The 14191-nt window shown below is 42.3% G+C and overlaps 1 protein-coding gene across 2 annotated transcripts in view; it reads left to right on the forward strand.

Annotated features, from left to right (window-relative positions):
• The window catches only part of WDR19 (WD repeat domain 19), a 565820-nt gene that overhangs the window by 254903 nt on the left and 296726 nt on the right, over nucleotides 1–14191 (forward strand). For both annotated transcript variants that reach the window (XM_030191304.1, XM_030191303.1), the window contains exons 18-19: nucleotides 13621–13780; nucleotides 13984–14094. In XM_030191304.1, coding sequence (XP_030047164.1) covers nucleotides 13621–13780; nucleotides 13984–14094 — 271 coding nt within the window. The remainder of the gene's footprint in view (nucleotides 1–13620; nucleotides 13781–13983; nucleotides 14095–14191) is intronic.

A 14191-nucleotide genomic window follows, 5' to 3' on the forward strand; every position in this document is an offset into this window, starting at 1 on the left:
CTTTTTAATGTATTTATAAATGACCTAGAGATGGGAATAACTAGTGAGGTAATTAAATTCGCCGATGACACAAAATTATTCAGGGTCGTCAAGTCGCAGGAGGAATGTGAACGATTACAGGAGGACCTTGCGAGACTGGGAGAATGGGCGTGCAAGTGGCAGATGAAGTTCAATGTTGACAAGTGCAAAGTGATGCATGTGGGTAAGAGGAACCCGAATTATAGCTACGTCTTGCAAGGTTCCGCGTTAGGAGTTACGGATCAAGAAAGGGATCTGGGTGTCGTCGTCGATGATACACTGAAACCTTCTGCTCAGTGTGCTGCTGCGGCTAGGAAAGCGAATAGAATGTTGGGTGTTATTAGGAAGGGTATGGAGTCCAGGTGTGCGGATGTTATAATGCCGTTGTATCGCTCCATGGTGCGACCACACCTGGAGTATTGTGTTCAGTACTGGTCTCCGTATCTCAAAAAAGATATAGTAGAATTGGAAAAGGTACAGCGAAGGGCGACGAAAATGATAGTGGGGATGGGACGACTTTCCTATGAAGAGAGGCTGAGAAGGCTAGGGCTTTTCAGCTTGGAGAAGAGACGGCTGAGGGGAGATATGATAGAAGTGTATAAAATAATGAGTGGAATGGATCGGGTGGATGTGAAGCGACTGTTCACGCTATCCAAAAATACTAGGACTAGAGGGCATGAGTTGAAGCTACAGTGTGGTAAATTTAAAACGAATCGGAGAAAATTTTTCTTCACCCAACGTGTAATTAGACTCTGGAATTCGTTGCCGGAGAACGTGGTACGGGCGGGTTAGCTTGACGGAGTTTAAAAAGGGGTTAGATAGATTCCTAAAGGACAAGTCCATAGACCGCTATTAAATGGACTTGGAAAAATTCCGCATTTTTAGGTATAACTTGTCTGGAATGTTTTTACGTTTGGGGAGCGTGCCAGGTGCCCTTGACCTGGATTGGCCACTGTCGGTGACAGGATGCTGGGCTAGATGGACCTTTGGTCTTTCCCAGTATGGCACTACTTATGTACTTATGTACTAACGTTGCCATACTAGGACAGAACGAAGGTCTATCAAGTCCAGCATCTTTTTTCCAACAGTGGCCAATCCAGGTTACAAGTACCTGCCAAGATCCCAAAACAGTACAATCCATTTTATGCTGCTTATCCTAGAAATAAGCAGTGGATTTCCCCCCGTCCATCTTAATAATGGCTTATGGACTTTTGCTTTAGGAAGCCATCCAAACCTTTTATAAACCCCGCTAAGCTAACTGCTTTTACCACATTCTCTGGCAACGAATTCCAGAGTTTAATTATATGTTGAGTGAAGAAATATTTTCTATGATTTGTTTTAAATTTAATACTTTGCAGCTTCATTGCATGCCCACTACTCCTAGTATTTTTGAAATAGTAAACAAGCAATTCACTTCTACCCATTCCACTCCATTCATTATTTTAAAGACCTTTATCATATCTCCCCTCAGCCATCTTTTCTTCAAGCTGAAGAGCACTAACCACTTCAGCCTTTCCTCATGTGGACGTTGTCCCATCCCCTTTATCATTTTCGTCACTCTTCTCTGTACCTTTTCTAATTCCACTATATCTTTTTTGCGATGCAGTTACCAGAATTGCACACAGAATTTGAGGTGTGGTCGCACCATGGAGCAATAGAAAGAAATGATAATGCCCTTATTTTTGTTTTCCATTCCTTTCCTAATAATGCCTAACATTCTATTTGCTTTCTTAGCTGCCGCCGCACACTGAAGAGGGTTTCAACGTATTATCAATGATGACACCTAGATCCCTTTCCTGGTTGGTGACTCCTAATGTGGAACTTTACATCACAAAGCTATAGTTTGGGTTCCTCTTTCCCGTGTGCATCACATTGCTCTTGTTCACATTAAACGTCATCTGCCATTTGGATGCTCAGTCTCCTAGTCTCGTAAGGGCCTCTTGTAATTTTTCACAGTCCTCTTATGATTTAACAACTTTGAATAATTTTCTCACTAGTTGCTCCCATCTCTAGATCATTTTTAAATATATTAAAAAGCAGTGGTCCTAGCACAGATCCCTGCAGAAACCCACTGTCTACCCCTCTCCATTGAGAATACTGACCGTTTAACCCTACTCTTTGTTTTCTTTTTTAACCAGTTTTTAATCCACAATAGAACACTACCTCCTATCACATGACTCTCCAATTTCCTTTGGAGTCTTTCATGATGTACTTTGTCAAATGCCTTTTGAAAATCCAGATACACAATATCAAGCGGCTCACCTTTATCCACATGTTTGTTCACCCCTTCAAAGAAATGTAGTAGATTGGTGAAGCAAGATTTTTCCTTCACTAATCTGTTTTGGCTTTGTCTCATTAATTCAGACAAACTAAAAGGTCATATTACAAATCCAAAATCGGGCCAGATTATAAAGATTTACATAAATTATTCCAATCTGTACATAATCTTCTAGATGCCACACCGGTCACCTCAACTAATACAGATATCCCATCAGCAAATAATCTAGCCACTTACTTTAATGAGAAAATCATTAAACTACGATCCACCTTAACAATTAACTCCACCGACTATGAAAAATTCATTGACTGCTTGGACCCAACCACTGATGAATATCCAGTAGACCAAATCTGGACAAATTTCAATTTATTAATGGAGGAAACAGTCACCCAAGTGATCAACAAATTCACCAAATCCTATTGCAAACTAGATACATGCCCCAATTACTTAATAAAATCTGCCCCTCAACGTTTCACAACAGACCTCACCTCCTACCTAAATTACATGCTCCAACATGGATCCTTTCCTATGGATAAAGGCAATATACTACTTACACCAATTCCCAAAGACCAAAAGAAAAAATTAAACGATATAACCAATTATCGCCCAGTTGCATCCATCCCTCTTGTAGTTAAGTTAATGGACAGTCTAGTAACTAAACAACTTAGCGATTATTTGAGCAATTTCTCAGTACTACATGCGTCCCAATCTGGATTCCGTGCTAATCATAGTACCGAAACAGTTCTTATAACACTCCTAACCAAATTCAAATAAATTATTGTAACTGGCAACAATGTTCTCCTCTTACAATTTGATATGTCCAGCGCGATTGACATGGTTAACCATGGTATGCTAGTAAACATATTAGAATATTTTGGAATTGGAGGAAATGTATTGAATTGGTTTCATAGCTTCCTAACTGCAAGAACATACCAAGTGATATCTAAATTGATCATATCATCACCATGGAGACCTGAATGTGGAGTGCCTCGGGGATCGCCGCTTTCACCGATTCTGTTTAACTTAATGATGCTACCACTGGCCAAATCACTAGCCAACCAAAGCCTAAACCTGTACATCTATGCTGATGATGTTACAATATATATTCCGTTTAAAAATTACTTATCAGAAATTGCAGATCAAATCAATCACAGCTTCCAAATAATGAACTCATGGGCAGATGCAGTCCAGCTAAAGCTTAATGCAGAAAAGACACAATGCCTTATCCTTTCATCACAGTATAATAAAACCAACTATACCAATATAAATACACCAAGCCACACTCTTCCTGTTGCGGACACCCTGAAACTCCTGGGTGTTACAATTGACCGAAATCTTACCATAGACAGTCATGTGAAAAATGTTATAAAGAAGATGTTCCATGCAATGTAGACGCTTAGAAGAGTGAAACCTTTCTTCCCAAGGGAGGTATTCCGCAGTCTGGTGCAATCACTACCAGTATTGAGCCATTTGGACTATTGTAATTCCATCTATGCAGGATGCAAAGCACAAACCATTAAGAAACTCCAGACTGCGCAGAACACTGCAGCCAAACTCATATTTGGAAAAGCGAAATATGAAAGCGCCAAACCCCTTAGAGAAAAATGACATTGGCTCCCACTAAAAGATTGAATTACATTCAGATCTGCACCTTGGTTCTTAAAGTCATTCATGGAGAGGCCCCATCATACATGTCAGACCTAATACTACTACTACTTATCATTTCTATAGCGCTATAAGGCATACGCAGCGCTGTACACCATACACAAAAGACAGTCCCTGCTCAAAGAGCTTACAATCTAGATAAGACAGGTAAACAGACAAAACAATTAAGGGTAAGGGAATACAGACAGAACAGTTAAGAGTAAGGGAATAAAGAGGTGAGGATAAAGGAAAGGGCAAGTGAGTTAGGAGGCAAAAGCAGTGGTAAAGAGGTGGGTTTTGAGTTTGGACTTGAAAACGGCTAAATACTGGGCAAGATGTACAGGCTCAGGAAGTTTATTCCAGGCGTGAGGTGCAGTGAGACAAAAGGAACAGAGTCTTGAATTAGCAGTAGAGGAGAAAGGGACAGATAGGAGAGATTTATCTACAGAATGGAGTACTCGAGGGGGGACGTAGGGAAAGAGAAGAATGGAGAGGTACTGGGGAGTGGCAGAGTGAATGCACTTATAGGTTAATAGGAGAAGTTTGAATTGAATACGGAAACGGATAGGGAGCCAGTGAAGTGACTTAAGGAGAGGGCTAATGTGGGCTGATAGACTTACCAGCAAGAAATACAAAATGTTCATCACACACTTTCTTAAACTTCCACTACCCCAACTGCAGAGGACTTAAATATAAATCAATATATGCATCTAGCTTCTCCTACATCTGCACGCAATTATGGAATGAACTACCGAATACCATAAAAACAACGCATGATCTGACAGCCTTCCGGAAGTTGCTGGACTAACCTGTTCAAAGAGACTTATAAAAAGAATCCTCCATAAAGACTTGACTCCTAAACTACACCAGAACTAACCAATATTGAACTCTTTTAATTTGGTTACTTTAATCACATTTCATTATTGAACATTATACCTTGTCCTTGATCTCATTTACTTGATATGAATTATTTATTTATTTACTTCTAATTTACTTGATATTCTTATGCACCTTAATTGTAACAATAGTCTGAACTTCTCATTCCGTTAATGGTGATCGCCATTGCGACATAATGTAAGCCACATTGAGCCTGCAAATAGGTGGGAAAATGTGGGATACGAATGCAGCAAATAAATCTATGCTTTTGAATATGTTCTGTAATTTTGTTCTTTATAATAGTCTCTACCAATTTGTCCGGGACAGACAATCAGGCTCACCAGTCTATAATTTCCCGTATTACCTCTGGAACCTTTTTTAAAAATCGACGTTGCATGGCCACCCTCCAATCTTCCAGTGCCATGCTTGATTTTAAAAATAAATTACATATTATTAACAATAGTTCTGCAAGTTCATTTTTCAATTCTATCAGTACTCTGGAATGAATACCATCTAGTCCAGGTAATTTGCCACTCTTCAGTTTGTCAGATTTGCCCTATTACATCTTCCAGGTTTACGGAGATTTGATTCAGTTTCTCTGACTCTTCAGCTTTGAATACTATTTCTGGCACCGCTATCTCTCCCAAATCTTCCTTGGTGAAGACCGAAGCAAAGAATCGATTTAATCTCTCCACTATGACTTTGTCTTCCCTGAGTGTCCCTTTTACCCCTCAGTCATCTAGTGGTCCAACTGATTCGTTTAGTAGATGGAATATAATTAGCCTGGGCTTCCAGGATGGTATTTTTGAACAGCATCCACATATAATGTAAATTTTTGACGTTCACAGATGTTCCAAGTTTGTTTTTCACCGTTCTTCTCATTTTACCATAGTCTCCTTTTTGAAATTTAAATGCTAACATATTGGATTCCCTGTGTGTACTTATTCCAGTGCCCACCTTTCTTTCACAGCATGCACTTTATGTATATACTCTGTGGAGTAATTTTATAAGAAGCCTTTTGTGCATGTAAATCCCTTTATAAAATTACTTCTTCATATCTGTTCTTAAGTTTGTCTATTAATGAAGAAATTTCTGTCCAAGAAAATAATAATGAGAGTGCTCTAAAATGAGTTTAAAAAACTGCAAATCACAAATATATCCTCTGAGAAACAAATCTTAGCAAATTTATAACATGAAAAATACATGAATCATATTTTCAGTATTTCTTCAAACCGAATAAAATTGGTTAGAAAAACACACACATAGCACTGCATTTGGGCAAACAGCTAGCTTTCATCTGTAAGGAAGTAATCAAATTTAAACAATATTTAATGTCCTTATTTTTAACTATATGTCAGTTCTCCAGAAATGACCCACCAGCTTGTATGTTTGCATTTTTACTTCATATATCCTTAATTGTGATTTAGGGTATAGTTTTGTTATTTATTGTCTGCTAGGTGACAAACATTGATTTATGTATGTTATTTTGTAATTTGCTTAACTTAAGCAGAGTATAAATGGGTAAATGAATGGACTTTAAGCTGGACATAGAAGGAACTGTCTCTGATTATATGAATTTATACAATGTTGTGCATATCTAGTGGCACTAGAGAAGTGGTGAGTAATAGTATGTAAGAACATAAGAATAGCCATACTGGGTTAGACCAGTGGTCCATTTATCCCAGTATTCTGTTTCCTTCAGTGGCTAATCCAAGTCACAAGTACATGGTAGAAACCTAAATAGTAGTAGCATTCCATGCTACCAATCGCAGGGAAGCAATGGCTTCCCCATGTCTGTGTCAGTAGTAGACTATGGACTATGAATTTGTCCAAACCTTTTTTTAAACCCAGATACGCTAACTGTTGATACTACATCCTACGGCAACGAGTTCCAGAGCTTAACTATTTGTTGAGTGAAAAAATATTTCCTCCTATTTGTTTTAAAAGTATTTCTATGTAACTTCATGGAGTGTTTCCTAGTCTTTGTACTTTTTGAAAGAGTAAAAAATCGATTTACTTGTACTCATTCTACACCACTCAGGATTTTGTAGACCTCAATCATATCTCCCCTCAGCCTTTTCTTTTCCAAGCTGAAGAGCCCTAACCTCTTTAGCCTTTCCTCAAATGAGAGGAGTTCCATCTTTTTTATCATTTTTGTCTCTCTTCTTTGAACCTTTTCTAATTTCACTATATCTGTTTTGAGATACAGCGACCAGAACTGATTGCAATACTCAAAGCAAGGTTGCACTATGGAGTGATACAGAGGCATCATAGTATTCTTGGTCTTATTTACCATCCCTTTCCTAATAATTCCTAAGATCTTGTTTGCTTTTTTTGGTCACCGCTGCACACTGGACAGAAGATTTCAGTGTATTGTCTAGAATGATACCTAGATCTTGTTCTTGGGAGCTGACCCCCAAGGTGTGGACCCTAGCTTTAGGTAACTATGATTTGGATTGTTTTTCCCAATATGCTTTTCTTTGCATTTGTCTACATTAAATTTCATCTTCCATTTGGATGCCTAGTCTTCCAATTTCCTATGGTCTTCCTGCAATTGTTCACAGTCTGCATGTGTTTTAACAACTTTGAATAGATTTGTGTCATCTGCATATTTAATCACGTTTCTAGTATAGTGGGAAAAATTGAGGTATTCTTTAACCATTTATGTGTCAGGATTTCATTTACCTGTGGTTGCCATTTCTATGAAGATACTAGGGCTTAAAGATTTTTAAAATGCTTGCTGCGCAGTCACTTTCTTTTTTTTTTTTTAATTTATAAAAGTCTTTATTAAACTTTGTTGATACATACAAAAATGGTCATCACATTACAGTACAGTAGAAGGTTAAATACCAACAGAGAAACCAAACATGATAGACCCTCACCAACAAGTGAGAGGATGAATTTCAATCTGTATCTTAGTATTAATAACTCCCAAATGACTTAAGTTTTTTTTCAGTTTTTAAGCCAAATGCCTCCCTAAACCCCAAAAGAGAGAAAAAAAGGGGCCCCCCCCCTCCCACCCTATTCAAGCTCTGTCACTCCCTCGTGTCACTCAAGCCAATCACACTCATCTCGACTTCCTACTCAAAAATGGCTTCCATATCCGTTCCCACCTAGGCAATAACCTCTTTTTAATTGCTGTCAGCCTCTCCATTTCACATAGGTAACACACCTTCGTGATCCAGTTCACCAACGAAGGGACCAGGGGTGACTTCCAACTCTGCCAGATTCACTCAAGCAGCCTGCAACATCGCCCTCACCAGGTGCCACTCGTCCCACTTTAGTCCTTCTGGTCTCTGCCCAAGTATAAACACTAATGGATGCCACCATACAGACTTACCCACTCATACCTGAAGACGAGATTGCACTCCCTTCCAGTAAGCCTTTGCTTTTGGACATGTCCACCAAATGTGGCCCATTGTACCGACGGCCCCACACTTTCTCCAACAACTCTCCGTAACCTGCACAAACATATGATGTAAACGTGCCGGTGTGAGGTACCACCTATAGAACACCTTAACCGCATTCTCCTTCATGGCCACCGACCGTGTGGATCTCAAGATCCCTTTCTCCAATTGCAACCACTTCTCATCTGGCAAAGTAAAATCTAATTCCTGCTCCCACTTCCTTCGAAGCATATAAAAAGGTAATCATACCTCGTGTAGTGTGGAACTGCATACAGACCTCCTCCATCGGGTGCACCTCCCTACGCAGGCATGCTGCATAATCGGGCCCTGTCAGAAAGTGCTTCAATTGCAAGTAGAGATAAAAGTCACCAGGTCGCAGCCTAAAATCATCTAGCAATGTATCAAAAGAGACCAGGTCCCCTCCCACATGCAATTGTCCCAACAAATCCAAGCCCAACGCCGCCCATCTCACAAAGGGCGTGTGTCCAACTCCGGGTGGAAATAAGGGATTATCCACTATTGGCGCTAGTCCCGAGACAGGAAGTCTACCCCCAAAATACATATGGTCCCAGTAGTAGAAACTGGCCTGTACCATCGGAGGAAAGCGGTCGACCTGTCCTCTATATTGATGGGGGAGCCACATTAAGTGTCCTAACCGGCGAGAGCCCACCAAAGATTGTTCAATGTGCATCCACAATTTGTGAGCTTCCCCCCGAAACCACTCAACCGCTGGTCGGGCCTGGGCAGCACAATAATACCAAAATAGGTTAGGCACCCCTAGGCCCCCAAGCTGTTTACTCCTATATAAAACCGCCCGCGGTAAACGAGGTCTCTTCTGATTCCAGATAAAACGCATCAAACGGTCTTGTAAGGTGGACAAAAAGGGCCTAGGTAATCTCAGAGGGATAACCTGAAATAAATACAATAGCCGGGGCAAGATATTCATTTTAATCGCTGCTATCCGGCCCATCCAGGACAATCCCATATGCATCCATCTATCCAAGTCTCTATATATCTCCTTCTGAAGCACCGGGTAAATAACCACAAACAACTCCGACAGGCTTACAGGTAACTGTATCCCTAAATAATGAATAGATCTAGCCGACCGATTCTTTCACTGCCTCCAACATCTGCGAAGGCAGCCCCACTGCCATCCCCACCGATTTACTCGCATTAAGCTTATTGCCCGATACCCTCGAGTATTCCTCTATATCCTTCATCAGGTTAGGTATAGTCAAAGACAAAAGCACATCATCCGCAAATAGTGCAATTTTATGCTCCTGAGACCCCACTCTCACCCCAGTAATATCCACATTCTCCCTAACAGCCGCCGCCAATGGTTCCATAGCCAATGCGAACAACAGGGGGGAGAGTGGACAGCCCTGCCTAGTACCCCGCCCCAACGAGAACGCACTCGAGTTCCCACCATTTACCTGAACACACGCCTATGGTGAGGTATACAAAGCTTGAATCCAGGCCCTAAACCCGGGGCCAATCCCTACTCTATCCAAAACCTTATCCAAATATCCCCAATGAACTCGGTCGAAGGCCTTTTCCGCATCCAAGCCCAGCAGCACCAGGGGGCAGGCCCTTGACCGAGCTGCATGAAGTAAGGCCAAGGTTCTATGGATGTTATCCATTGCCTGCCTCTTGATCACAAAGCCCACCTGATCAAAATGGATTAAGGTGGGCAGCATTGCACCCAGCCGCTGCGCAAGAACCTTGGCCAAGATTTTAACATCGGTATTTAGGATAGAAATTGGGTGATATGAAGCACATTCTGTGCCATCTTTATCAGGTTTAGGTATAATCGCAACCCAGGCCTCCATCATAGTTCCAGGGAGAGGTGCCCCATCTCTTACTGAACTGATAACCAACACCAAGTAGGGAGCCAACTCGTGAGCAAAGGTCTTAAAAAACTCATTGGTAAAACCATCTAGGCTGGGCACCTTGCCCGTCGGGAGAGCCTTAATAACCTGCAACACATCATCTAAGGTCACCGGGGCTTCCAATTCTCGTTTTTGCAAATCCGACAACACCGTCAGACCTCGAGCTTCCAGATATCTATCAATCTCCCCTGTCTTGCACAGTGGCATCCTCCTTATAAAGTGTTTCATAAAATTGGGCAAAGCGCTCCCTAATTTGCGCAGATTTGTTAAGCATAACACCCCCTCCCCCTTCACTCGTACAATTTGTCTATCAGCTCTCATCCTTCTAAGTTTCGCTGCCAACAGCCTTCCCGGCCTATTAGCCCCTTCGTAATAAACTTGCTTCAACCTAGCATGCACAAACTGCAAGCTCTCCTCATGCAGCGCATTTATCTCCAGTCTCACATCTTGCAACTTGCGATAATCAGACACCCGACCCGTAGCCCTATACCGTTTCTCTAGCTGGCCTAATCTCTCCATACATTGGTTCAAACGTTCTTTACGAACTTTATTTCTCTGACTCACATATTTAATAAAATAGCCTCTCGAGACCGCCTTAAAAGCGTCCCACACTGTACGCAGTGGCAGACCCGAATCCATGTTCAGGTCAAAGTATTCCTTCAGGATTGGAAGAAAGTTAGCAACAATCTGCGGGTCTTGTAATAGGCAGTTATTAAATGTCTATCTTCGGTCCCGCCTTTCCCCCCTCAAAGAGGGGATGACCGACCAGACCGGAGCATGATCTGAAGTAGTGATATGCCCAATACAGGTGTCTCCCCCTCCCTCCGAGAGAGTTTTATCCAGAAAAGCATAGTCTAATCTAGAATAGGAGAGGTGCACCTGTGAGTAAAAGGTATAGTCCCGCCCCATCGGATGGCCTAGTCGCCACCCGTCAAACAGACCCATGGCCTCCACCAAGTTCCGCAAGGCCTGTGAGATTTTATAGTCAGTCGGAGCAGGAAGAGCAGATCTATCAAGCCCCGGCTGCATAGTGGCATTAAAATCTCCTGCCATTAGCACTTTACCTCGGGCAAAATTCTGTAACTCCCTTTGGAGATATCCAAAAAATCTCTCCTGACGCTCATTAGGCGTGTATACACTAGCCAGGGTATATTCCTCCTGCTCCAACGGCACATGCATCAATAGAAAGCATCCGTCAGGGTCTCTTCTAACATGTAATATCTGCACTTGAACATCTTTATGAAACAATATAGCGACCCCTCTTTTCTTAGTTCCTTTTACACCAGAAGCACAATATACTCCCGGGTACATCCTAGAAGTCAATAAACCCTCATGCTTTTTCAACAAGTGAGTTTCTTGCAAAAAGACCACCTGCGGATGCATCAGGCGCAGTTCACGCTGGAGAGCATGGCGTTTATGGAGAATTAAGCCCTTTAACATTATATGTAAGCACCTTAAAAGCTGTCATTGAACATAATATAGGTGCCACTAACTTCTGACATATGGAGAGTGACCAGCACACCATCCCAATCCCCCCTGACCTCCCACCCCCCCTCCAATACCCCCCTCCCAAACTATCCCTGCCCATCCCCTGCTCGCCTTATCACACCCATACTCTGGGAAAAAAACTCCTCCTTCCCTCCCTCCTCCCTCCCACGACTATGCCCTTCCCCCCCTTATATCCACTAGAGAGGAACATTAACCCCTTCTAGGAATTCAGAGAAAGTGCCCACAGACTCAATCCAACTACTCAAGACCAGCCCTCGCCACCCCCTTGTGCCCCCTTACCCCCCCCCCCCTCATTCAATACACCCCCTTCCCGTCACACATAACCCCAACACATACTCTTTATGCATCAAGCTCTAGCCAACCAATACAACTTTCAAGTAATATAACTGGAACAAAATACCAGAAATTCCCTATTCAATATCAGGGAAAGGATACCAGGTTACATATCCTTAAAGTAGAACCCCATTGAGTAGCGTACAAACTGTTCAGGTGTCAGTCCTTGAAGTCTTGGTCTTGCCCGGTATCTGCTTCCAATTTTGCAGGTTAGCTTGCGTTGCTGTAACCAGCTCCGCCGGTGGGCCTTCTGTTGTCACCAAGTCCCCGCTTTGTAGAATCTTCCAGACATCAGCAAGTGCCCTAATCCAATGCATGCGCCCACCAACAGTAAAGCAAAGGGCAAATGGAAACGCCCAACAATATGGAATCTTATTTTTCACAAGCACATCTAAGGCAAGTTTCATCTCTCGCCGCAGGGATAAAGTATACGCCGACAAGTCCTGAAATACCTTAACTTGGGCATCATTATAGTCAATATGTTGTACTTGTCGCGCCTTCTGCAGCACCTTTTGCTTAAACGCAAACGTGGAGAAACAGACTACAATATCTCGAGGTCTGTTGTCCTGTCGTTTTCCTAGCGCTCTATGCGCTCGTTCAGTAGCCAAATCAGCAGTGTCCGTCAGCGTCCCATAAAGCAACTTGACAATCGCACCGACGTCCTCGTTGTCTCCCGCCTCTGGAACCCCTCGGAACCGCAAGTTGTGTCTTCGGCCGCGATTTTCCAAATCGTCCACTTTGAGCTGTAATTCCGCATGTGAGGTAAGCGCCTTCGCAAGACGGGCCTTCGTCTCGGTCAGCTTCTCCGCTTGCTCATCAACCCGCACATCTAGGTCTTCCACGTGGCTTCCCATCTCTCGGAGGTCCACGCTCAAAACATCTATCTTTTCAAGAATTTCTTCTTTGGAAGCTTTAATCTCCTCGCGGATCTCCACGAGGAACTTCGTAAGATCTTTAGACAGCCCTCGTTTAGCTGAAGCTTTGCCGATGTCAGGCAAAGACGGGGCCGAGTCTGAGTCGGAGGCAGGCGCGGAGGAGACCACATGGCGCCGCAAGGCCCTTGCCGTCGCCTTGTCAGATGGACGTTTGCTTTCCCTCCGAGCTGTCGCCATACTCGCCCACGGACCACTCGGCTACTTCCTCACACCACCGAGGCTGTACCTTAATAATTTTAAGACTATTACTCAGGTTGGGGTTGGCTATTTTTGCTCAATTAAGGAGGTTGGCGCCGGAGCTGTGAACCTAGGCAGCCATTCAGGTTCGTGACGTCACTTCCCCCCGCAGTTGCTTTCTGCACTGTGAAAATAAGTAAATTGGGCACTGCTGTAGTGATCCTTATCAGAGCCCATGTTAGACTTCACACTGATGCATGTAAAATGTGCACAGAGCACAAACAGCCGAAGAATGATCTAAGGAAGAGATTTTTAAAAAGAAGATCAATTCCATATTATATGGTGCAAAGATATTTTCCAAAAGTAAAAGAGTATAAAAATATTTAAAAAATGAAAAAAGTTAGGGAAAGTAATAATAGAAGACAAAGAAAGAAACAAATTAGATCAAAACCCAAGCGTGTTGATCTTTCAAATAAGCTAGTGAAGCATCATCTTTATGGGTAAGAAATGAAGCCATACTACCATGAGTGAAGTTTTTGTTTGAACCCATTTAGGTTCTGTGAGGCTTGGAATGTGTGTAAAATTCTAAATGATCCAGCTGCTTGGAATGAACTGGCCAGAGCCTGCTTGCATCATATGGAGGTAGAGTTTGCAGTGCGTGTGTACCGCCACGTTGGAAATGTTGGGATGGTGATGTCACTGGAACAAATTAAGGTAAAAGACCTACCAAACTCATGCTGTCTTCCTTATTTGAAATTAACAAAGCTCAGATTGCAGTGTTCCCTGGTTCTCTGTAAATCTTAGGGCCCTGTTATTTTCTTTTATTGAAACGCCTGTTGTTGAAGTTTTTGAAAAATGTAATTGCACCATCTATATTAGGATGTAACCTGTCCAATGATCGGTATTTTTATTTGCAGGGAATAGAAGACCACAATTTTATAGCTGGGCACCTTGCGATGTTTACTAATGATTTCAATTTGGCCCAGGACCTATATCTAGCTTCCACGTGTCCTGTTGCTGCACTTGAGGTATTTATTGGTCTATATGAAATCTTGTCAGGTGTATTATACTTGCTTTTTTATGTATGAAAATTACTGGTTATAGGGGATCTTTGCTAAGCTGCGG

This window comes from Microcaecilia unicolor, chromosome 2, assembly GCF_901765095.1.
Source record: "Microcaecilia unicolor chromosome 2, aMicUni1.1, whole genome shotgun sequence".
Lineage (NCBI taxonomy): Eukaryota > Metazoa > Chordata > Amphibia > Gymnophiona > Siphonopidae > Microcaecilia > Microcaecilia unicolor.